Source organism: Zosterops lateralis (assembly GCF_965231275.1).
Source record: "Zosterops lateralis genome assembly, chromosome: 22".
Taxonomy (NCBI): Eukaryota; Metazoa; Chordata; class Aves; order Passeriformes; family Zosteropidae; genus Zosterops; species Zosterops lateralis.
In genome coordinates this window covers 5,153,560-5,176,556 of record NC_139782.1, presented here as the reverse complement: position 1 = coordinate 5,176,556, position 22,997 = coordinate 5,153,560, and the positions used below count along the sequence as shown (strand labels likewise).

The following is a 22,997-nucleotide window of genomic DNA, read 5'->3' as shown; positions in this document are numbered from 1 at the left end:
GCTCCCAAAGGAGCAGGTGGGCTGGGGAGTGGGGGACACAATGGGGTTTGGCATCGCGGCGCTGGGCAGGGAACGTGGGAAAGCGTTGGCCGGCATTATCATCCAGCTTCTGCCTGATGTTTGGGAACGTCAACATCTCAATGTGCCGCCTTTTTCCCAGGCTGAGTTGAAATTAAGCACACAAGACTGATCCCAGGAAGAGATAATGCTCTGCGCCCCCAAAGAGAGGTTGAAAAGGGAAAGATGCAGAATTAGAGGGGCTAAAGCCTTTCATTGACATTAAACCGTGCTTAGATGAATACAGTACCAGATAATTTTCAGGCAACGAGAGACTAAAATCGAAGGAAGAGCCCTTCAAACAGTTAGCTTGAAATATTTTCTTCTCTATTGTTTAAAGTCTCTCTGTAAGTTACACCCAGAGCTCTTCCTTGCTTTTGTTTGGGTAATCTGAGTTTTCCTATGTGACATGTAATGATTGTGATGTCCTTCCCAAACACGTCCTGTTTAATTTCATGCCACTTTGTAAATACCTCACTGTTCCTGAGTCTCTACCTAACTATATTTCCCATTTACAGACAACTGAGAGGGAGTGAAAAGTCAATTCTTGTCTATATTTTGCTGTATTATCCCCTTTGCAGGATGTACCCCAGGTGTGAGGCCCTCCTGTGACTTTACTCAGTCTTGGGATTTCTCACCTCAGTGCCACAGGTAATGAAGGGGAAAGGACCAGACAAGACCCTGGATTGGAGCTGCCTTGTAGAATTTTTTTTTTTTTTTCCCCAGGCTGTTTTAAGCTGCCAGCTCAGATCTGCTGCCCCCTCCCAGCACAACCCAGTACAAACCCAGTCATGTTTAGGATCTGTCAGTCAGGCATGGGAGGCCTCATGCAGTTTTTGAACACCTGTTTCTTACAACTACCACATTGCTGAAAATCCTGCTTAATTCTTGTGTCTGCCTTTCAAAATCAGACAGGAAACCGCTCATTTACCTGTCAGTCGCAGGCAGCCAGTTCCACCTGCCCTCAGCATCCCTCTCAGGGCCAAACCTGTGTCTGTGGATACCTGAATAGCAAAGTGTCCCAGCACACAGAGGGCTGGTGAATAAAAGGATATAATTCTGCAAAAGATGATCCTGTAACTTGTTACTAACCTGATGATTTTAAAGCCTTTTCCACTGCCTGGACGCTTGTGGATTTCTATAAAAAATAGAAGGGAAGGTGTATTCCCTTCCCAGCCCAAAGACACTTTATGTATAGATGGATCACTTAGGGTACAACCATTTTAACTCTTGATGGTTGTCAAAAAAAGTATAACTGATCACAGACCATGAATCCCATTCAAAATCAGCTCGCTGAATTATTTTATCAGCTTGTAATCTGCAATATTTCTTGGAGCTGGGGCTATCCCTGGCCTCATGAGCCTGTGCTGTTACTGCAGAGGGAAGTGGAGCACAGGATTTTCTGGATCCCTCCCGGGATCCTGCAGGATGAAGGGACAGCAGGTCCTGCCACGCACCGTATGGGAAGGAGGATGCTGGCGGCATCCTCAGCCATGGGGAGAGGGGAGGGAAGCTCTGACCCAATTTTTCCAGCCCTGGAAATATGAAATGAGCGGTTTTAAATAATGCCACGCTGTCCTCAGCACAATGCCCCGGCCTCTGAAGGGCTAAAGCAGCTCCCACTGATTAAAGGCTGATCCCTTCCTTGAAGGGCCGGGCAGATGGTGCCGCTGGCGTGGGGCTCTCCCCAGGACCCTCCCAGGCACACTTCTTTTGTGGGCACTTTAACACCGTGAACGGGAAATCCTGGGAGCTGTGGGCTCGCACCATCTGATGGGAATGGTGAACCAGGCACCCTGTCCTGCTAACAGCACACAAAACAGCTCTCTGCTCCCTTCTCTTGGAAAGGGATCACAAATCTGCCATTCCCCCGTGCCTGCCTCATCCTCCCTCTGTGTGCTGCTGCAGGGTGAGAGAAGCAAATATCCCCCCTGGTTGGTTTGGTTATTAAGACCTGAAAACTTAATGGCAACAGCATTTCCCAACTGATGGTTGTGAATAATAAATTGTCTAGACTTGGGCTGTCCCTACAGTATGTTCCTTATGGAGGGCAGAATGCAGTTCCTGCAAGGATTTCAGTAGGGAAAAATCATCGTCTGTGGTAGAAAATCCATTTAGCCTTTGTTAAAAGTCTGTAATTAGTTTGTTCAGTTTGGTCTTTTTTAAAAATCCCGCTGTTAGTGCAGCAGTTTGTCCCCCTGAAACGTGTTTGTGCTCCAAATGCTCGTCCCTGTGCTCCGTGTCCTTGGGAGGAGTTTGTGCCTTGGACTGTTGCTGCAGAGCCAGAAAGTTGGGCTGTCTGAGGCTCAGAGATACCATTTTCCCTGGTTTGGGAATGAAGAATTAAAAGAGACAAATCCCCAAAATTGCCAAACATGGAGTTGACTGAACAACGGGACTCAATAATTCCCTTTTTTTGGAGGGGAGTGTGAGATATGGAGGTGTTGTGGGCAGAGGCTGCTCCTCTGTAAACCCCACCAAATCTTGAGTTGCATCATGAAGATGCTCTTCCCAAAATCACACCCTGCCAGGGGCTGTCCCTGTCTGTCCTCACAGCTCTGCAATGCCAGGCAGGAGCCCTGGCTCTTCCCAGGTTCATCATCTCCAACTGGAGCTGCTCCTCACTGACCCTGAGCTGTGGTGGGAACCTGTGGGACTGCTGTGACTCGAGGAACAACCACAGGGGATCCAGGAAAGGATCCAGCCACCCCAAGACTGTCATTATAGCTTGGTGTCCATGACAATCCATAAATCAGAGCAGCTGGATGTCCTCCACCCTGAGGAATTGCTGCTGGGTGGTGGTTTCAGCCCAGGTGTGGATTTACTCCACAAACAGTTTGCACAAAAGCTGCTGCTGCTTGTAATTCCAGTCGGCATCTTTCTCAGCCCAACTGATCCATAATTTTCCATGGAGGGGAACTCAGTGTGCTGCAATGGAGCAACGGGTCTGGAGGAGGGTGGACTACCAGCAAAGAGTGTGGAAACCCAGAATTTCCTCGTCTGTGTCACACATTTAAAAAGCAGCGCCCTGTACCTCTGTGGCTGTGCTTCCAGCACACAAGTCTATGTCTTGCACCAAATTTAGAGCACTTTTATTTTAGTCCATTTCCTACATTCATGCCAGCCTGCCTCCCAGATGCCATAGATGGCATTTTTAAAGAAATAATTACGATTTTAAATGTTGGGTTTTTTTCTTCCCTGTGCCTTCCTTAAATGCTTTAAAATCTTTCTGACAACCCCTCTTGAGACACCTATTTAGTGTCAAAGAGCATAACGTTCCCAAGTTTTAAAAGGGCCTTCGCATAATACTGATCGATCAATGTGCTCCTTGGGAAAATAGCTCTCCAGATGGTCCATCGGGACAGGAATTGCTGGTCGCCACAATGCGGAGCCAAAAAGCGTCACTAATGTGGGCTGTTGTGAGGCACGCTTCCTTTGTGGGCCTCTGAATGCCCTAAATAGGGAAGAAAGTGTGGGAAACTCGGAGAAACTCAGGCCCACACTCTGAGGTTAATAGGGGCTTTGTCAGGAGAGTATTCCTGAGCTGTGGGATCAGCATAATAAACAACATCTTCCCTAAGGGTGGGAATGTGTTGGGAGCAAGGGAGAGTCACCCCAGGGGCCGCAGGAGCCATAAGAAGCTTTCCGTTCAATTATGAGAAGTGATAATAATTAATAAATTGTAAACATAACCTTTGCTGTGCGGGGGCCGGGCAGGCCGGAGGTCTGGCTTTTAGCTCCAGGATAATTGGTAAATTAAAGCCCGGAGGGGCAAGACTGTGCTTGATGAAAAGCAGAAGGGGAGCCACTTGCACCAGGGACCACAAAAAGCAGCTTTTCCGGTGGGGTTTGGTCCCTCCCCACTGCCCGGGGGGGCATTCACAGTTTCTCCCCCTTACACTCTTCTTTACAGAGGTGCTGCCAGCTGTGACCCTCAAAGGTGGTTTCTTTGAGTGGAATCCCATCCCACTGAGGACAGAAGAGCAGCAGCCTGTCCTGTGCCACGCGTGGCTCTCCTCCAGCGGTGCACATCAGCCTGGCCTGGGCTTTGGGGCACACGGCACTGCAGCTGAGCCTCAACTCCTCCAACCGCCCTAATTAGGATTGATTTAAAACCCCACGGGCACGGACAACAGCTGGAGTTTTGCTGGGGTTCAGAAGCCTGTGCTAATTGACAAGGACAAGTTGAGCACAGCGAGGTTGAAGTGACTTCTTCAAGCTCGCTAAGCAACCATAAGACCTAAAAATATCTCTTGTGAATAATTTAGCAGTTCATTAGGAAGAATAAATCTGGAGCACTGGTAGAGACCTGTACCAAAGCCCCCTTGTGCTGCACTGGCAGGGAGGTGAAGAGCACTCAACCAACCTGTGCACAAATAAGGACCAAAATGATCCTTGGCCCAAAATGAGGCAGAGCAGCACATCCCTGACATGGCTGTTTGGCTTTTTGGGGCCTTTCTATGTGGTTAACAGAGGATTTCACCACAAAACAAGCAAGGACCGGGCAGGTTCAGTGTTGGATGCAGTTTGATCTCTGAGCTGAGCAGGTTGCTCAGTGCTTTTGATAAGATCAGGTATTCAGTGTTTCCTTTTTGTTTGGGAGCAAACCCTGTGTGCTTAAAATGCAGCTTTTCAAGGGCACCTCTCCCAGGGAATCTGAGGAAAATTGGATTGTTGACCAAATGTGTTTGGTGCTATTCCTGCATCTCTGGAAGAAGGAGAGCATTCCCTGTCATAAACCCAAATCAGTGACTTACTGTGGTTAGGAAATTGTTTTGTGGACTGATTATTTGTGCAGATTTATTTTGAAGAGAAGGTAAAATAAAAGGAAACAATTTAGGAGAGGAAATGCTTACTCAGTCTCTCCTATCTAATTTTACTTTTAGCCATATGTGGGCTAATTTCACTTCAGTAAAGGGAGCCTAACAGAATTTGTGTCATAAAATTAAGACAGCAAAAATTACTTCACCCCATTGCAGGTAGTTTCAAAGATCCCCAAGCTGATGCCAAACTCTTTGGAACTTTTTGGGAAATTTGCACAATGCTCCCTCCCAAACAAGCAGAAAGCACAAGGCTGATCTCAGCTTGGTGGAAAAATTAGTGAGGGAAATGAAGTGGCTGTGGAATGAGTGATTTGTTGGAGGCTGAATAGATTGCTGTTAAATCTGAAAGGTCGACACTTCTCAGCACCTCACTTCAATTTCACTTCCATTTTGATTTTTGATGATTTTTCCAGAGGTTGCTTCCTTACAGGATCTGAGATCCTGTTCTGCCAAAGGGATTTCACAGATATATTTCATGTATTGGAGCGAAGGGCTCAGAACTGACACCTCCTCATGGCCTCCCCACCGCAGGAGAGTCTGTCTGCATGCACCCAGCCCAGCAGTGTCAGCCCTTGGAATCATTGCAAAGCAAGGCATTAATGTCTAAAATTATTTTTATTGTATTGTACAGTGAAGTTGAACATCACACAGGATGAATACATCACAACTTTATAAAAGCTTTTTAAGCTCCTTAGCATGCTCAGTGAATGATTATAAAGTACTTATTGCCTCCCTTCCTCCCCCTTCTCCTTAAGGTATAGCAGAGGTATTTCCTTTACAAAAGGCACCAATTATCCCTCAAATGAGAGCAGCACAAAGTGACATGAAGAGAATTGTCCCTAGAGCTCTCTGTGATCATCACAACTTTCTGTAAGAAGGATACTAAAAATAGCAGAGGAGCTTCAGCATTTCTTAATAACATCTTTCACTCAAAAGGGAAAGGCTCAATCCTCTCTTTATGATACAAAATACAATCTCCGAAGGGCTCCTTCTTGAGGAAGGTCAATACATTATCTAGAGACAATGGAGCACTTGAACCTGTGACCCAGGCAGTCAGCAGAAAGATTTCCACTGACAGCCACAGGCTCAGCAGCCTGTGATGGAAACCAAAGGGCATTTGCTCTCTAAATCACCACAGAACTTGGTCTTGTCTTTGGCCAGGAGCCACTAATAAAAGCAACAAATTTGCTGCAAGATATACCCACATCCTTCACTATGAAGGGAAACCACCCAGCGACCCTCATTTCTGGTGACAGAAAAACAATAACCACCCTCTCCTCCCACTTTTGGAAAGCAATGTTTCCTACTTCAAAGAGGAACTAATAAACCACAGGTCCCTCTAGTTTTTTTTTGTAGCAAAACGTGGGAATAAAGCTCAGCAGGTCTACCAGGGTCTCCAGATGGTCGGAGCAGCAGCCACACTCTTCTGGGCAGGCTGTTTTCTGGGAAACACGCAGGGAGACAGGGGGGAGCCACGCAGAGCTGGAGAGTACGAGGTGTCTGCACCCAGCTGAGCCTTGCAGAAGTGCTTGATGAGCTGGACCTGGGTCTCCTTCTTGGGCTCGTAGTAGGACAGAAAGTGCATCGCTTCCTTGAGGCACCGCAGGTACCCGCTGTTAAAGTCCTGCTCTGGGTTCTTGTGGATGAATGCTGAAAGAGAAAGAGAGGCAAATGCAGTGGGTTAAAATCATGACCAAAACATAGGGCAGGGAGGATTTGTGCAGTGACTTGGATGTGCCTGGGGCTGGGATGCTCCAGCCTCTGCTTGCCTCGGGGTGTCTGGGAGGGCACAGGTGTGCAATACCTGCTCTGCACTCACTTTTTTGGTCCTGCAGCTGGCTCTGCTGCTTCAGGTAGCTGACAGCCACTTCCAGGATGTCGGCTTTCTCCAGCTTGGAGTTGGGCTGGTGCCTCTGGAACTCTTTTTCCAGGAGCAGTTTCAGCTGCTCGATGCTGCTGTTAATCCGGTCCCGGCGCATTTTCTCCACCACCGGCTTCCTCAGCTGTGAGAGACAGAGCAGATCATTAGGGATTTTGTGAGACATGACCCAAATTCCCCTCTGATGCCCTGCTACACCCATGTTCAAAGATGCTTTTTTTTTCGCAGGAGAGCTGTGTTATGCTGTCTACCCATTCCCCACTCATTTTAATTTTTAAAAAAATCTATATAACCCCATTTCTCTCTCTTTAACATATTTGCTTCACCCCATACCACTTTCTCCTCTTCCATGTTATATTTATTTGCTAGGGGTAGGCCAGCCTTTCCAATCCCCTCTGGGGCTCTACTTACTTTATTCTTTTCCTTTGGCAACAGCTTCTCCTCCATGTGGACCATGAGAGCATTGCTGGGAGCCATTCCAAGCGCTGAGCCCTGGGCACAGACCCCAGCCAGCTGCTGTGCCGAGCGTGAGGCGATGCTTTGGCAGCTCCCAACTGCCTCTATTTATACCCGGGGAGCCGGGGCAGATACGTGAGTGTCGGGATCGCCGGTGTTTCCCACAGCCCCGCAGCCAATCCAGGCCCGCAGCAGGACAATAGAGGAAGCATCCATTAGTGCATGGTACATTGATTGCCAATGCCCCGGGGAGAATAACCTTCTGCCCACGCTGCTGGTGGAGTGTGCGGTGTGGGGAGCTGGGAAAGCACCGACTCTCCAGCTGGTTGGGCTGGGATCAATGGAATTCCTGAGGCTCTGCATGTGCCAGGCACAGTCCTGGTCGTGGAGGAGGCACGCTTTTGGGGGAAGGTGGGAAAGGGAGGGCAGCCCTGCTAGGATTCAAATCAACAGCCCCAGGGACATCTCTGCCCTTCCCAGAGCCTGGGGGAGCTCTGTGTGTGTGCGTGTCCACCCAATCATTGTACTTTAATGGGTGACCCGAAGTGTGACCACAGGTTTCTTGGCTGGACATTTCTAAATGGTTGTTGGATCAATGGTGAGAATAACTAGAGAATTGTAACCCCACTTTCTCTCTGCCCCATAACACACCAGGGTCTGTGAGCCCATTGCACCACTGTTCCCACTGTCCCCACTAAGGGCAGCTGACATCTCCCAACACAGCTGGGCCATGCAGAGTCACCCCTGTAGCTCTTGCTTTTTTCCTTTTTCTCATCTATCTCTTCCATTTCCAGGAATGATGGTTAAGATGGGACAAAGGATAGCATGAGGCTCAACCCAGAATCCTGGGAAATCTTGGGAAACCAGAGGTGGGCCATGAATGGGATTTAGCAGCTAAGACCCATCTTTGGCCCTCAGCAAGGAGGTCAGTTCTGCTTCTTGCTGAGGTTTCAGGTGTGCTTGGTTCTGACCTGGCCTCACTGCACCCTGGCCCTGGCGAGTGTTCTGAATGTCAGATCTCAGACATCACATACCTGCCTTGCTGTGTAACCCTCAGCATGTCATCCTCACTCCATGTTTTTATCTGGAAAATGTGCTGCTTGCTTGTATCTGCATGGAAACGCTGGGATGCATTAAGCAACCATTTGTTTTATGATAAAGGCAAGAAAAAGAACGAAGCTGTGAGGGCACTGGAGGTCAGTTCTGATTTCATGTTGAGAGTAAAATATCTGCTTGGGTACAGCCCTTGAGGCAGCACCAAAAATAACCCAGAAGCTACCTGGGGAAAGCTGTGCTGCATCTTACCATGTGTGGGTCCAGGCTGGGGTGCCCCAGGCAGAGGTGTGCTCCTCCTCTGAGCATCTGGGCATGGCAAGGGAGGAGGGAAGTGTGCAGTGAGGTAAGAAAGCTGAAGAATTTCTTGCTTGGAAATGCTGCAATGAAGCCCGGGGGTAATGGGCAGTTGACAGGAAGGAGGGAGGTGTCACTGCAATAGGCAGCGACGTGGGACTCATTGTAGCGACCTGAATGGACTCAGCTCTTTGTAAAGGGCAGATGTTGTCCTTGGAGCCCTTTATTCCCTGCGTTGTGGGAAAGCCAGGAGACAAGACATCTCATGAACACTTTGAAGCAGTCAAAGGATTATGATACAAAATAAGGCACAGCTCAGAGACCATGTCCCAGCTTTTGCCAGCTTTAATGAGGTGTTTTCCTGTGCTCTCTGGCTGGCCTTCCTCCAGGAGCTGGTATCCCGGGTTATCCTTTTCCTAGCAGGGGAGCCTTGCAGACCTTGCAGCCAGGAGCTGACAGGTAGGCACGGACCAAGCTGGTTGAAGACTCTTCAGTGTCAAAACCCATCTTTTTCCCAACTCCTGAGAAGCCCTGACCTTTATTGCTGTATTAGAAGTGATAGCCAGATGGTCTTTTGGGAGTTGGATTCTTTCCCTTTAAATCATTCAGGCTCAAGCACCGTCACTAATGTCGGGAGTAGTTGCAAGGCACACTTCTATTGTCCCAGCAAGAAATGTTATCAATGGGGGAAGAGTATGGGAAAGGCAGAGAAATCCAAACCCACACAGCCTGGCGCTAATAACCTCTTTGTGGAGCTGTGCTTCTGTTGGGGCACCATGAACTCTGTGGCTTTTTCACCCAGGAAGGCTGAAATGGGCACGTTTCACCAACCAGGGGCTTCTCCGGGATGTGTGTGCATGGGGAGAAAGGGGTGACAAGGGGCAGGGACACTGGCTCATGCAGGGGTGGCTGCAGGGATGCTGAGTTAGCTGCAGCTCAGGCTATCCTGGGGCTCTGGTTTGTTCTACTGTGCCTCAGTTTGCTCTTCTGGGAAATGGGAGAGTGGTGCTGAGCTCTTCCACAGAGCCCTCTTGGAACTGGGAGCTGAGCTGTGCCTCTGGTGAGAGGCAGGGATGGGGCTCATGTGGCCCTTGTGCTTTTCTGGCATCACTTGGGGACACCTCAGGGAGCAGAGTGAAGGAGCAGCAGTGCTGGGGGTGCTGAGAGGGCCTCTTCTCCCTGCCTTGCAGAGGGGTTTCTTTTCTCCCTGTCTCTTGGGAGCAGTGCTGGGAAAGCTTTTTTACCCAGGGAAATGGAGGGAGGTCAGGATCAAACCAGCTCTGATCTCAGTTTAATGGGGAGTGTGCTGGTGGCAGCACCACAGAGGGACACAGCAGTGATAACACTGCCAGTGTTCCATGCAGACACACCTGAGGAGGAAATATTATCTTTGAATGCTATTCAAAATGATGAACCTTGGTAAACCACTGGGTCTGTACTTCACTGTTGGGTGGATCTGATCTAATGGTTAAGATTCACAGATTTCAGCACTGCAAATCCCTGCAGTGTTAGCACATCCCTTCATCTCCCTCCTGTTCTCACAACTTCTTCCCTGGAGGTTCTTGGCCGAGGTGTGAAAAGACAAGGAACTACCTGTTTGAGGTGACCCCTAATGATCCTCTGACAGTTCTAAATTGAAGAGCCACTGCTTCCTTTGGTGTCTCAGATGAAGAACCCTGCCCTTAACCCTGCCCCTGCCCCTAACCCCAACCCTAACCCTGCCTATCATGCTCTGCTCAGGGTCTTTCAGTGACATGACATTCTACAGAGAAAAGAGTATAAAAATTGTTTGGCTGGAAGGCAATATATAAAGAATTAACTATGTAAAACTTGTTATTCAGGACTGGCTTCTGTTCCCACAGGGGATCATAACTCTGCATGTGAACCAATGGAGTGGGAGTCAAGGGAAATCTGCCTCTTACAGGGGAAAAGGTTATGTTGTTATTAGAACTTTTGTATGAAATATTCCATTAAATGTCATTAACATGGCCTTATCTTGCCTCCTTGAGACATCAGAACCCACTCAAAAAGGAGTCTTAACACTGTAAAGTACATTCTTCACAGATTTAACCTTTTTTAATTAGTTTTTCCTCAGATCCAGAATGTTTAATATACTGCCATTCCCAGGTGCATGAATGAAGGAAAGTGGACTTTGATCATTAAGAAACATCTGAAACAACTTGATCTGCATTTTGAGGGTTGCTAGAGGCAAAAGCAATTTCTATAGCTGCTTGTGTGGTGACCCCCAAGTAGTCATGCCCCAATGACATAGTCCTTCTACAGTGAGTATCACAAATAATTAAAAATTAAGGAGAATTTATTATTTTTCTGCCCGGCTGAAATTCCCACAAGTCACCTCTTGGCATATTCAAGAGTGCACAAGAGGGATTTATTATTTCCTGGTATATTGACTCTGAAAGGTCTGGGGATTACAGCTGCTTTGCACATGAATAGCTGGAGTGTGTTGTACAAAAGGCATGGTCTGTGGGATAATGGGGTTGGATGTGGGAAAGCGCTGACCCTGGGGGAGAGCAGGCTGGTGCCTGATGGCAGGAATCAATTATGTCTCAAAGGAACACATTGCCCTGGGAGCAGACTTGGCGGGAGCCACCATGTTCCGTGTTTACCACCCTCCTCCTTCCAAACACGGATAAAACAACCACGCGATGTATCCTGTCCTTCTGCTCCTTCCCGGGGCTCACGGCGCTCAGTGCTGAATTACCAGGGATTTTAGAAATGCTGCTGTTCCCCATCTCTGGGATGGGGCTGAGGGATCTCCCACGTGCTGCCAGCTGGGTTTGAGGTTTCTCCTGAGCTCCCCAGATAGTGCTGAGTTCGCTGGGAGCTCCCTGAAAGTCCTCTGGAACTCCCCATCAGTCCCCTCCCCTGCCCTGGCCAAGGCAGGCCCCCCTGTCAGTGACACCCTGTCACTGACAGTGCAGTGGAGGCAGAAAACAGAAGCTGCTGGGTTCATGCACTTCTGTCATTGTTTGGTTTGGGGTGTTTTTTTTAGGAGATGGTGGCATTCAGCTCTGACAATGGGCTCTGCATCTCTGTGGGTCTGGCAGTGCTGCCAGCCTTTCAAATGTTGAAATTTGGGCTTTGAGGACCCAAGAAATAGGCTGAACATCACAGAGGTCTAACAAAAACAATTTGATATTTCCAATAAAAACAAAAGCTCTTTTTAGCTCTTTTTTTTTTTTTTTTTTTTTTTTTTTTTTTTTTTACAGGGCGTTTGGACCTTGGATTGATAAAATTAATCTTCTCTCTTTATAGAATTATGAGGCTGGGACGTGAATTCCTGCTGAAGGCTCTAAGTATTATGAGTCTCCTGATAAAAGTCACAAGACTTAGCAAAAAGTGCTGCCAAGCTTTTGGCAGGGAGCAGGTACCCTGCAGAGAGAGGATATTTCATCAGAGCAGGTTGGGAATAGGGAATGTGGCTTCTGAAGTCTGGCCCCAGCAACCACTTACTGTCATTAACGAGAGGGGAATGGTGTGTCTGTGCCAGACAGGAGGGCAGGCACCTCTCCCCTGACAGGAGCAGCAATTAATCCCATCTGCATGGGGCAGATATTTAATCACTCAGAGACCAGCAAGGGCAGTGGTGGGAGATAAGAGCCACAGGCTTCCTGGGTGTCCCCTGAGCCTTGTCTGTCTGTCCCTGCCTTGGGAACAAGTCTATAAACTGAAGCTGACTCTCCCTTATGTCCCAGTGGATTGCACCCCTTCCCATGAGCTCAGGTTTTGAGGTGAGTTTTGGGGTGAGTTCTGGGGTGTAAACTCCCACTGGAAACCATTTTCTTGTGCCTGGCAGCTGTCAGTGACCACCAGCACAATGGGTGTGTGCCTGGGGAAAGTGTCCCAGGGCTCCTGTGAGGTCCTGCCCTGCCAGGCAGGTGGGTTTTGGAGACATCTTTGCCACACTCAGCTGGCAGCAGAATAGAGAGATGGTGTCAGATAAAAGGAAGAAGGGTTTTTCAGAAGGTGGATAACCTGGTCCTGAGCCAGGCAAAGGACTGGCATAGGGGGACACACAAGAGCTGCCAGCCCATGGACAGGGTTGGGTGCCCTCAATTTCATCTCACGTTGTGAGATTTCCTCGTATTCCCTCAGGAGTCCCTGTAATTCAGGGCACACTGCATCCCCTCCCTGAGGAGCCCCAGTCCCAGGATAACCATTCCTGCTGGGGAGCAGCTGAGCAGAATTCCACAGTGCTGACAGACAGACTTGCCCAGGGACTAAGCACAGCTGCACGTCTGCAGAAGTAAGAATAAGCAAATGAAAGCTTAGTTTACTTTCTGGAGAGTTGGAGTTATTTTCTGTTGAACACAACAACAAGTATTTCCTAATTGGGGATTTGAGTTTACCTTCCTTTCCAGCCATTTCATGGGCTTAGAAAAATTGTACTAAACAACATTTTCAAACCCCACTGCTGCACTTGAGGGCCAAGGAGAATTGTGGCATCTGCTTATCTGGGTGGTGCATGGCTGTGAGTGTGGTCCAGCCTAGAAATCCAAGTCCTCCCACAAGCAAGGGAGCTGGCCCCATTCAGAGATGCCAAAGCTAATTAAAACAAAAGTGGGTGCTGAGCATTTTTGCAAACCAGATGTCTCAAACAACCTCTTGGCCACAGAAGCCTGCGACCTGTAGGCTGTTTGAAATCTTGAAATCTTGGTTTTCTCCTCTGAGCCTCATTTTCCCGCCTTTGTAAAACACGGCTAATAATACATCCTCGCCCACGGAGGAGGTCGCTGAGAATTCATTAGCTGGTATTTGTAAAGCACTTTGAAAATGCAAAGCCAGTGCATTATTCCTACTCTTCTGGATGCTTTCCATGTTATTAAAATCAGGATTTCAGAAAGGCTTATCTGGGATCAAAACAGCATCCCAAACTTGAAAGGAAGCAAGACTGTTAAACCATCAACTGTCGCCTCCCCTTCCAGCCAGATGTTAAGCCCTAAAGAACTGAAGTGGCACAAGGAATTACTTTCCCAAGTTCCCCCAGCTGGGCTGACAGGCCTTGATCAATGGTTTTCTCCACGGTGAGGGCTATGCAGATGGTCTGCCCAGAGCAAGGTTTCTGTGGAGTACAAAGGGAAGTCAAACACCATTTCTAATTCAGCTTGTAGCATGGCACACTTCCTTTATCCCGTGCCTGAATGCCCTGAATGGGAGAGCGGTGTGGGAAACTGGAGGGAACTCCACACTCACCATGGCTAGGGGGCTCTGAGACACCCCTGTCCTCAAACCACATCTGCCTGTGACAGGCAGGGGGGAAAGGAGTGACAGATCGAAAAATCAGATTATTAAACCTGCATGGAGGGAAAGTAAACCACGAGGAAAAAGGAAAAAAAAAAAGGGAAGGAAGCTGTGCAGGCAGACAGAAATTGCACCAGCCAAGCAGCAGGACAGGGAAGGACAGGGAGGAAATGCAGGGAAGAGCTGGGAGGAAATGACAGGGAAAGGAGCTGCAGAGCAGAATCTTGCTCATCCACCAGTCAGGTCAAAGCCAATTGTCCCACTGGAGGTGGCAGAGGTGGGTTAGATTGCACTGAGAATTCTGAGCCACATCCTCTGTTTGCCTCTTTAACTCCCCAATCTGTTCAATATGTCCCAGGAAATGCAGCAATTCCTGTGGACCATGAGGGTATTGTGAAAGCTTTGTATGACCCATGTGGAGCTATGGGAGCTGAGCCTGGCTTTTAAGAAAACTCAGTCAGGTTTTATACCAGCAATACCAGGCGGAGGAATGAAATGGGAAACAACAGACCCGATTCTCTTTCTGGAATTTGGCAGAAGAAAATTCAAATTTTGATTAGGTTTTCATGAATTCTGAGGTAGGTGTGGAGGTAGTTTGTATTTACAAGTTTACAGAGATCAGGAAATAGCTCCAGAGGTACGAAATCTGCAGAGCAAATCTTGGAGTCCAAATTCTCTGTTGGCCTCAGCGGGGATCCCAGTATGGCCCTTGGGATTGGACCCATTTTATTTTCCACCTCAGGATGTTCTGCAGGACTTGGCACTAACTAAATATCCCACATTTTGCTGCCTTTCCTGTTCCCAGTTCATCTCTGCCCCTTCTCCCCTCTCTGAATGACTTACTAACATACGGCTGTGGAAGTTTGTGTACTCCAGAGTTTCCCACACCATTCCTTAACTACATTCCCTCCTGTCACAAAGGAAGTGTGCCCGACTACAAACCACATTAGCAACGGTGCTTGGCTCTGCTTTGTGTTCAGTGGGAAACCCTGCTCCCCAAAGGCCATCTGGGCAGCATGGACTGAGAGGGAAGCACTGGGAGCAGAGAGCATCTCTCCAGACTTGGGAAAGCAGAAGCATCCTTAAGGCTTTCTAAAGGGCTAACATCTGGCAGGGATTCTGGGGCAAGGCTGTTGTTGATGCCCTGCTTCAAACATCCAGATCCAGTATTTTTGGATCCTAATGAACCTTCTGTCCAGTAGCATGTGTGTTTGGAGTAGGAGATGTGTAATTCCAAATTCATTCTTCTCCATGTAAAGTCCACAGATTCTGCCAACTTTATAATAGGGAGGATTTTTTGTTACCACTTTCTTTAGGACTTCCAGCCAAAGAAGAGCATCTATTTTGGGTAATTGAGCATCTAATTGGAGTAAGTCTTCCAATTCTGTCAGTAATTGGTTAATTTTCCCCCTCAGAGCTTGTGCAACCAAAGAGAAAATAAAAAACTGTTTAAAATACGTTTTTATTTCCAATTCTTTAAAATTTGTATGTGACACAGAGTGAGGATGTAGGAACCTCGATGGATTTCCCACCCAGGGGAGATTTTGCTATGTTTAACTCCCAATACTATATTGAATATTGTAATTCATATTATCACACCCAGTTTAAGTATGTTGGTCTTCTGCCCTCTCTAACCAAAGTGGAATGTCACAAAAGATTATTTTGCATTTGGCCTCCTCAGGTGCAGGCTCAGTTCGGATGCTGGTGGAGAGGAAATTCTGAGCACTGACCCCTTGACTGTGCCAGTGCACAACCACTCCCAAGAGCAAGGAGGGTGAGGTTGGCATGACTGTTCCCATAGAATTAATGTAGTTTTTATCTGGGTGTTGAGTGCAGAATCAGAGGAAAGCAGCAAGAGGAAAACAGCAACTGTCTCTAGCAAAACTGCCCTGTCCATCACAGGACTGGCACTTTTCTTCTTCGTGTGCTCAATTAATGAGCTGGAGAAACGAGTCCCAGCTCTGGAGTTTCTGTTTCAGGGAATCTCCCCAAGAGGGATGCGCAGAGGGCAAGATTGGTTTCAGAGGTGGCATTACATGGGCTCAGAGATAATCCACAGGCTTTGAGGAGAACATGTGAAACAGTGTCACAAAAGCTTTCCCACAACTTGACATAAAAGACCCGGAGCTCAACAGCTGCTGCTCTGTGCTGAGAGAAGGGAGCCCATTCAGGGCAGCACAATAGGGATGAAAAAGCAGAGCCTGGAAGAGGTCATTGAAGCCTTACCTGGTGCCTTACCAATAATGAGCTGCAGAGTGAGAGAGAAATGTGTCCCTGTGCTCTGTGTGTGTGTGTGTTCACATTAAAGGCCGTGTGTGACCACACACACTCTTTAATGTAAAGGTGAACACACCTACACATATATTAATGTGAATACAACTAGTATTTACTCACTACAGTAAAAGCTCCACAAACATAAGCCTGACATTACTTGATGGATAAATTGCTGCAGATCTGGTTCAAGTTTTCCAGCAGGAATCCCGGGCTGTGTTTCTATCAGAGACTGTCAGCTCTCTCAGGTGCAGGCACCTTCTGAGCACAGGCTGTGCATCAAACACAGCAACTGGCCCACGGGAGAATAATGAGGAATCAGGAATTTGATTTCTAAAAAGTTTATGAGGATATAAATCTCTTCTGCACCCAGGTTGCCTTTGTTTATAGACTAAATGAAAATAATTAGAGTAAAATGTGTTTTGGGGAGGAAGTAAGAGGCAGTATATGATACTGAACTGCTCCCAAAACAATCCTAAGACCCTTCTCCACAAGTATTTGTCTTGCAGGTATTTGGAAACAGAAACATGAAGTGCTTATGCCTTGGCCTGAGAGTTTTCTAAAGGGCTGTATAAGGTACTGCGGGAAGGGAACAAGGATCAAACCAGAAAATGTTTTCAATAATTGTGTGTACTTAAAAATAAATGTTTTTATTTGCAGTGAGTCAAAGAGGGAAAGCCATTTTCTGCTTCCTGTGGGCGAAGCTGGTGGCAGTCACCTGTGGGAGGACCACAGGTGGCTCACTGTGGAAGGCAGGTTAATGGATTTGAGGAATTTCTGGTCGCCAGGAGCTACTGGCGTGTGCCTTGTGCCTGCTGCAGCGTGTGCCTGGGCGCGCTCCCGGGAGCAGCATTCCCGCCATCGGCAGCTGACCTCCTCCTACCTCCTCCTCCTCCTCCTCCCGCATGTGAACCCCGGGCTGCCCCTGGAATGCTATTGATCCGCGGCATTAGTCAGCAGCCTTTCCTGTTGAAGGGCAGCTCTTTCCCAGCTCTGGGCACGTAACTCTGATCCCAGCCTTTCAGGGAGCACACATTCCCCACCTGCTCATCTGGGAGAAGGTCATTATCCGCGGGCTATTCACTGCCACTGGAGCATGCAAGAATAGCTGCTTCTCCCATTGTGCTGCCCATGGCCCGGATTGGCTGGTGAGTGTGGGAAACGCCACCGAGCCGCAGACCCACACACTCGCCCAGAGCTCGGACAGTATAAATATCGGGCACAGGCAGCTTCCAGCTACACGTTTCTCCTGGATTCCACTCCAAGACCTCTCTGCTCAGGACAGATGGCTCCCAGCACCGTTTTCTTGGAGCCTGACAACCTGCTGACACCAAAGGAGAAAAACAAAGTAAGTGCAGGCATAGCAGAGCAGTTTACACCAGCTGAGATCTTGCCTCACTCTGTTTAGGAGCGGTGATGGGCAACAAACAGCCCTGCGGAGTGTCAGGGAGAGGATTCTTTAATAACAGGTCTCTTTCCCTTTGCTTTTTACAGCTGAGGAAGCCAGTGGTGGAGAAAATGCGCCGGGACCGGATTAACAGCAGCATCGAGCAGCTGAAACTGCTCCTGGAGAAGGAGTTCCAGAGGCACCAGCCCAACTCCAAGCTGGAGAAAGCCGACATCCTGGAGATGACTGTCAGCTACCTGAAGCAGCAGAGCCAGCTGCAGATGAAGAGTAAGTATTGAGTTTTCTTTCAGTCTCCATTTTACCTCAAATCTATGACTTTTGTATGAATATCAAGCCATAAACAACTGTTCTAAACTATTCTTTCTTCCTCTCCCTCTTTTCTTCCCTTCTCTAGCTGCGGGGTCCTTCCATAAAAGCTCCCAGTTTGACTTCAGAGAGGGCTATTCCAGGTGTCTGCAAGAAGCTTTCTATTTCCTCTCTCTCCACAAAGTCCGAACTGAAACACAGACCAAACTTTTAAGCCACTTCCAGAAGAGCCAGTCAGCTGCTCCAGAGGTCTCCTTCTCTCCTGGGAACGCCGGTGCCCTGAAACAAGTGTCTCCAAAGGACAGCAGCCCTCTCTGGAGGCCCTGGTAGTCGGGGGAGTCTTCACTGCACGGACCTGTGACAGTCCAGAGGAAGGATCTGACTGCATCTGATAGTCCAGCTCTGATCCTCTCTCCTGTAGGGAATTTTATTTCCCCCCGTGTTTTATTTATGTATGAGAGAATGCCATGCTTTTGACTGCTTTGGGATCCTCTGGCAAAAGCTGAGGTGTTCTGTTTAGTGTTGAAGCTGTGTAGGCACTGGTGCAGTGCTGCCCAGGCAGGGGCAATGTCTTCAGAATGAAGGAGGGTGTTTGTAAATGTTACAATTGTGATGGACAGGAATTGCTGTAGGAGATTTTCTCTAATATTCCCAGTAAGAGCCATCAGCTCTGCTCTGGCTTGACTGACAACTCTGGTTGGCTCAGTCACTCTGGAGGATAAATTTATTCCCTTTGGTTCATGCACACGTGGTTAAAGAATTTCCCTCTGTTTGCTTATCAGTTGTGCAGCATCAAAAACGGACTTGGTTTTGGTCCTGTATATACATAGTCCTGTATATACAGTGTATTCATACAGGTCCTGTATATTCATAGTCCTGTATATACAGTGTGAGGGATGACCAGGAGTTAGGAAATTATGTGGAATATTTCTACTATTTGATGCTTTTTTCAATTTAGAAAAAGAGTATGTTATTGCTTTATGTTAAAGAAAAGTAGTAGGTAACAGGCTTGATTTGTCAATGTTATACATTCTGGGTGTAAGCTATGCTTTTTTTAGCATTTTCATTATAATAATGATTTTTATCTGTATTGAGTGGTTGAATTCCTGTGTGGATGGTGTTTCTCCCAATGCTGGGACTGCCCTATGGCTCACCTGCATACTGTGTATGCGTCTCTGTGTGTGTAGAGAGAAATAAAATGCATTTGTGTGCAATTTCTGTGTGGGTCTCTCCATCCAAAGGATGTGCAGCTGCTTGCACCCCTGAGAAAGGTTGATGTCATTCTGAAGAAATGGGTTTTTCCTAAAGCTCAAGGAACTCCCATTCGTTATTTACTCTGTATATTCTTGTGAATCCCACCATGTGAATCACCTCAAGGAATGCTCCTGTCACAGATTCCTGAAGAATCCTACTGAGCATTTCCTCAGTCACTGCCCTCCTGTCTCCAAACCTCTCACCTGAGCAGCAACTGCCCAGAACCCGAGTCCTCCTTCCACACCATTTACTCACAAACTTAGCCCCCTAAGCTGAGTTTTGAGGGGTTGGTTTATGCCAGGTTTAGAGGGGCTTCTACCAGGATTTGAGGGATTGGTCTGCCAGGTTTTGAGGGGTGGGTTTGTGCCAAATTTAGAGGGGTTTGTACCAGGATTTGAGGGCTTGGTTTGCCAGGCTTTGAGGAGTGGGTTTTTGACAGGTTTTGAGGGGTTTGGCTTGCCAGGATTCAAGGGGTTTGTCAGGCTTTTTGAGGAGTTTGCCATAATTTGAGGGGTTTGTCAAGCTTTGAAGAGTTTGTCAGGTTTTGAGGGGTTTAATATAATTTGAGGGGTTTGTCAGGTTTTGAGGAGTTTGTCAGGGTTTGAAGGGTTTGTCAGGTTATGAGGGGTTTAATATAATTTAAGGGGTTTGTCAGGTTTTGAGGGGTTTAACGTAATTTGAGGGGTTTGTCAAGTTTTGAGGGGTTTGATGCGATTTGAGGAGTTTGTCAGGGTTTGAAGGGTTTGTCAGGTTGTGAGGGGTTTGACAGGATTTGAGGAGTTTGTCAGGCTTTGAGGGGTTGTTTTGCCAGGATCTCAGAGGTATTTCAGGCTTTGAGGGGCTGCTTTTGGCACAATTTGAGGTATTTTACTGACTTTGGGCATAGCTCTCTCCCTGCCAAAGCTTTCCCCGCTGTGCCCGGCCGGGAGGGCGGGAAGCGCTGAGGGAATCGGAACCGCACAGCCTGGCGGCTTCCAATTCCCTTCCCATTCCCTTCCCTTCCCGTCCCCTTCCTCCATGCCTTCTTTCCCTTTCGCTTTGGCGTCCTGCGGGGACCCCTGCCGGGGCACCATGAGGATGGCGAGTGAGGAGACCGGGGACCGTGAGGGAACGGCCTCAGGGGCCGGGAGGGAACCGCCTGTGAGGGGCCATGAGGGAACCGCCTGAGGGAACACCCGTTAGGGCCCATGAGGGAACCACCTGTGAGGGGCCATGAGGGAACTGCCTGTGAGGGGCAATGAGGGAACTGCCCTGAGGGAACCGCCTGTGAGGGGCCATGAGGGAACCGCCTGAGGGAACACCTGTTAGGGGCCATGAAGGAACTGCCTGAGAGAACCGCCTGTGAGGGGCTATGAGGGAACTGCCTGTGAGGGGCCATGAGGGAACCGCCTGAGGGCCCCGCTTCCGTGTCCACAAGGGAACCGTCTCAGTGACCGTGAAGGACCCATCTCATGGACCACGAGGGGAAACAACCTCGGCTGCCATGAGGGGAAACCGCTTCAGGGGCCGTGAGGAACTGGCCTCAGGCACCCGGTTCTTGTGGTGTAACCCGGTCCTTGTGTTGCCCCAGGGTCCTCTCTGTGGTGTCAGTGATGCCGTTGGAGTGCTGGCTGTGCCCTGTGGGCACCGAGTGTGATGTGGCCAAGAACACTTTATGCTTTTTTACCTGCGTGGAACGCAGCAGTGTGTGAGCTGCTGCCTGTGGTGAAGGGTCTCTGCAGGAATCACTGTGTCACAAAGACTGTGCTGAACTCCCCTTAGCCAGAGGTGCAGAGAGAAATCCTGTGGGCTTCTCACTTCTGAGCACAAAACCCGAGGATAACGTGTGTGACGTTTGTCCTCTTGGCACCTCCACCACAGCCTGCATGTCTGAGACCTGCACCCCTCTGCCCAGGGAAGCAGCTTGGAGTCTTTTTGCGCAAATGAGCCTGTTGGGTCTGCATTTTGGTCTCTTCCAAACAGCAGCATCCTCCTTCCCAGTAAGGCACCGAGTGTGGAATCCTGTTCCTACTCTTGGGAACAGCTGAACTCCTCTCTTTATAAGCTCATTGACATGACAGATTTAGCCTTCAGCCTCTCATCCAAACTCGTCACTGTGGGGGAGGCTCTCAGAGTGGCTCCACAGAGCTGGGTCTGGAGCCATGGAGAGGAGCACACTGCTGGTACCCGGGTTTGAGGTGACACATCTCTTATCTAGAGTAGAACAGCTGACAGTTTGTTTCTCAGGAGAATAATTCTGCACTTACAAGCAGTCAAAGAAAGCGGTAAGAGCCAGCTCCCACTTGGATTACCCACCAAGTCAGGAAGACCTTTGGGAGGTGTGATGTGGAAAACAGGGCAGTAGTTCCACTGGCAGGTTCTAACACCACAGTCACTTATTTTCTCACATCACACCTGAGGAGAACAGAACACTTCCCCAGCTCTACCTGACAGCAATCACAGCAATCCTTGTCTCTGTGGTTCTGCTGGCTGATGCAGCTGCCCTCACAGATATCTGGCAAAGGAGGAAAAGTTATGTGCCCCATAAGTATGAAGAACATGACTGTAAAGGGGTAGTTTTGTAAGAATACCCTGAAGAATGGGCTTAGTTCTTCAGCTGAAAATTCCCCTCACTGCTTGTTGGTGGGACTGTTTCCTTTCCTTTGCAGCAGTGCAGGAGTCAGAGGTTTCTCTCTTTTTGGGTAATACATTAAAATCTGATTTGAGAGTGATCCAACAGTGGTTCTTGCTCTTAAGAGAGAAGCCTGGCTGTTAGAGTGGAAAGAGTAGGATTTGCTGATAAAAGCTGATAAAAGCTGACTGTTCATACTCTGTGTTTTCCTTTGATGTGTCATAAAACATGAACAGCACGGGCAGGTTTTGATGTTAACGAGGAGAAAGGAGGGATCAAACAACTGCTCCTGTGCAGGAAGTTGGTGCTGACCCTGAAGAAACCAGGCCTGAATTGGACATTGTTTGAACTGTGACAGACAATGGAGATGGTTAAAAAAACCCAAGCACAACACCCTTTGGGTTTTTTTTTTCTTTCCTAAATCGTCATGAAGAGAAAGGCAGCTTGAAAATGAAAAGGAGGGTTTGCAAAGGAGTTAATGAAATAACCCAGTGGCATCTTGTGAAGCATCAAAGTCTGCAATAGCTGAGTGATCAAGACACTGGGAGTGTCTCAGGGGCTGGAAAGCTCTTCCCTTTTACATCCCCTTCAGGAGCAGTGGGCTGTGTGGAATGCCTGGACTTTTCTTTTCCCCCTATGGACAGTTGACACTTGGTATGCATTAATTATTCCACTATTGATTGTTGGGAAAAAGCTGGCTTTTTTTTCCTCATTTTAAACATTCTGCATAATACACAATGCAGTTTCCAAAAGCATTTTTGTACAGATTTTTCAGTTTTTAGGAGAAAAGACGATATTGCTGGGAAAAGGAATTCTCCACAGCAAAAACCATGTAGCTTTTAGTAAAGAAAGTTAATATCTTCTGTGTCCACTGTGTCCAAAAATAAAGTTTTTACTAAAGAAAACACATACTTTGTGTAAAGGAACTTTCCTGATACCTGCAGAAGGGGAAACTCTGAGTTATGTGGCTGTTTGCTTTACCTTAAGGAAAAGGATTATTCTGGAAGAGCATCCCTGTGGATGTTTTTTAAAGAAGAATTTGGTGAGGATAGAAATGCTTTAATTATCAGAATTGTCTATAAAATGAGATGTGGAAGAATCTGGAGAGGAACAGAGAAGGCCCTGGATGGGTGTGCTGGGACATCTGGGAGGTGACATCCACATGGCCATGAGGAATGGAAAAAATGGGAAATGGCTTTTTGCTTAAGGAAAATATGATAGACAACTTCTTAAGTTGGTGGGTGTTTTTTTGGTGATTTTTTTTTCTTTAATCTGTTAGGTTTTTTCAGCAGAATTAATTCTGGGTGTTTTTGCAGAGTA

General features: G+C 47.9%; 2 protein-coding genes across 3 annotated transcripts; one reads left to right on the top strand and one right to left on the bottom strand.

Annotated features, from left to right (window-relative positions):
- Positions 1 to 5,516: 5,516 nt before the first annotated feature.
- Positions 5,517 to 7,274, bottom strand: LOC310918099 (transcription factor HES-5-like). The gene is made up of 3 exons (XM_083876866.1): positions 7,171 to 7,274; positions 6,700 to 6,883; positions 5,517 to 6,530 (listed from the first exon to the last, which is right to left on the bottom strand). Exons 1-3 carry the CDS (start codon positions 7,234 to 7,236, stop codon positions 6,265 to 6,267), a joined length of 516 nt encoding a protein of 171 aa, XP_083732992.1. The 5' UTR covers positions 7,237 to 7,274; the 3' UTR covers positions 5,517 to 6,264.
- Positions 7,275 to 16,323: 9,049 nt separating this feature from the next.
- LOC310917950 (transcription factor HES-5-like) lies at positions 16,324 to 18,961 on the top strand. Of its 2 annotated transcripts, none has more exons than XM_083876590.1 (3): positions 16,324 to 17,446; positions 17,593 to 17,773; positions 17,901 to 18,961. In XM_083876590.1, exons 1-3 carry the CDS (start codon positions 17,384 to 17,386, stop codon positions 18,140 to 18,142), a joined length of 486 nt encoding a protein of 161 aa, XP_083732716.1. In that variant the 5' UTR covers positions 16,324 to 17,383; the 3' UTR covers positions 18,143 to 18,961. The 2 variants fall into 2 exon arrangements, with proteins under 2 accessions (XP_083732716.1, XP_083732717.1); XM_083876591.1 differs by having other exon boundaries at positions 17,356 to 17,450; positions 17,598 to 17,773.
- Positions 18,962 to 22,997: the final 4,036 nt, after the last annotated feature.

What these genes read in the sequence shown, in the direction of transcription:
- LOC310917950 (XM_083876590.1), top strand. Translation starts at nt 17,384, where the DNA reads ATGGCTCCCAGCACCGTTTTCTTGGAGCCTGACAACCTGCTGACACCA. An exon ending in CACCAAAGGAGAAAAACAAA is followed by an intron (nt 17,447 to 17,592) that starts GTAAGTGCAGGC and finishes TGCTTTTTACAG; the next exon opens with CTGAGGAAGCCAGTGGTGGA. An exon ending in GAGCCAGCTGCAGATGAAGA is followed by an intron (nt 17,774 to 17,900) that starts GTAAGTATTGAG and finishes TCCCTTCTCTAG; the next exon opens with CTGCGGGGTCCTTCCATAAA.
- LOC310918099 (XM_083876866.1), bottom strand. Translation starts at nt 7,236, where the DNA reads ATGGCTCCCAGCAATGCTCTCATGGTCCACATGGAGGAGAAGCTGTTG. An exon ending in TGCCAAAGGAAAAGAATAAA is followed by an intron (nt 6,884 to 7,170) that starts GTAAGTAGAGCC and finishes TGTCTCTCACAG; the next exon opens with CTGAGGAAGCCGGTGGTGGA. An exon ending in CCAGCTGCAGGACCAAAAAA is followed by an intron (nt 6,531 to 6,699) that starts GTGAGTGCAGAG and finishes TTTCTCTTTCAG; the next exon opens with CATTCATCCACAAGAACCCA.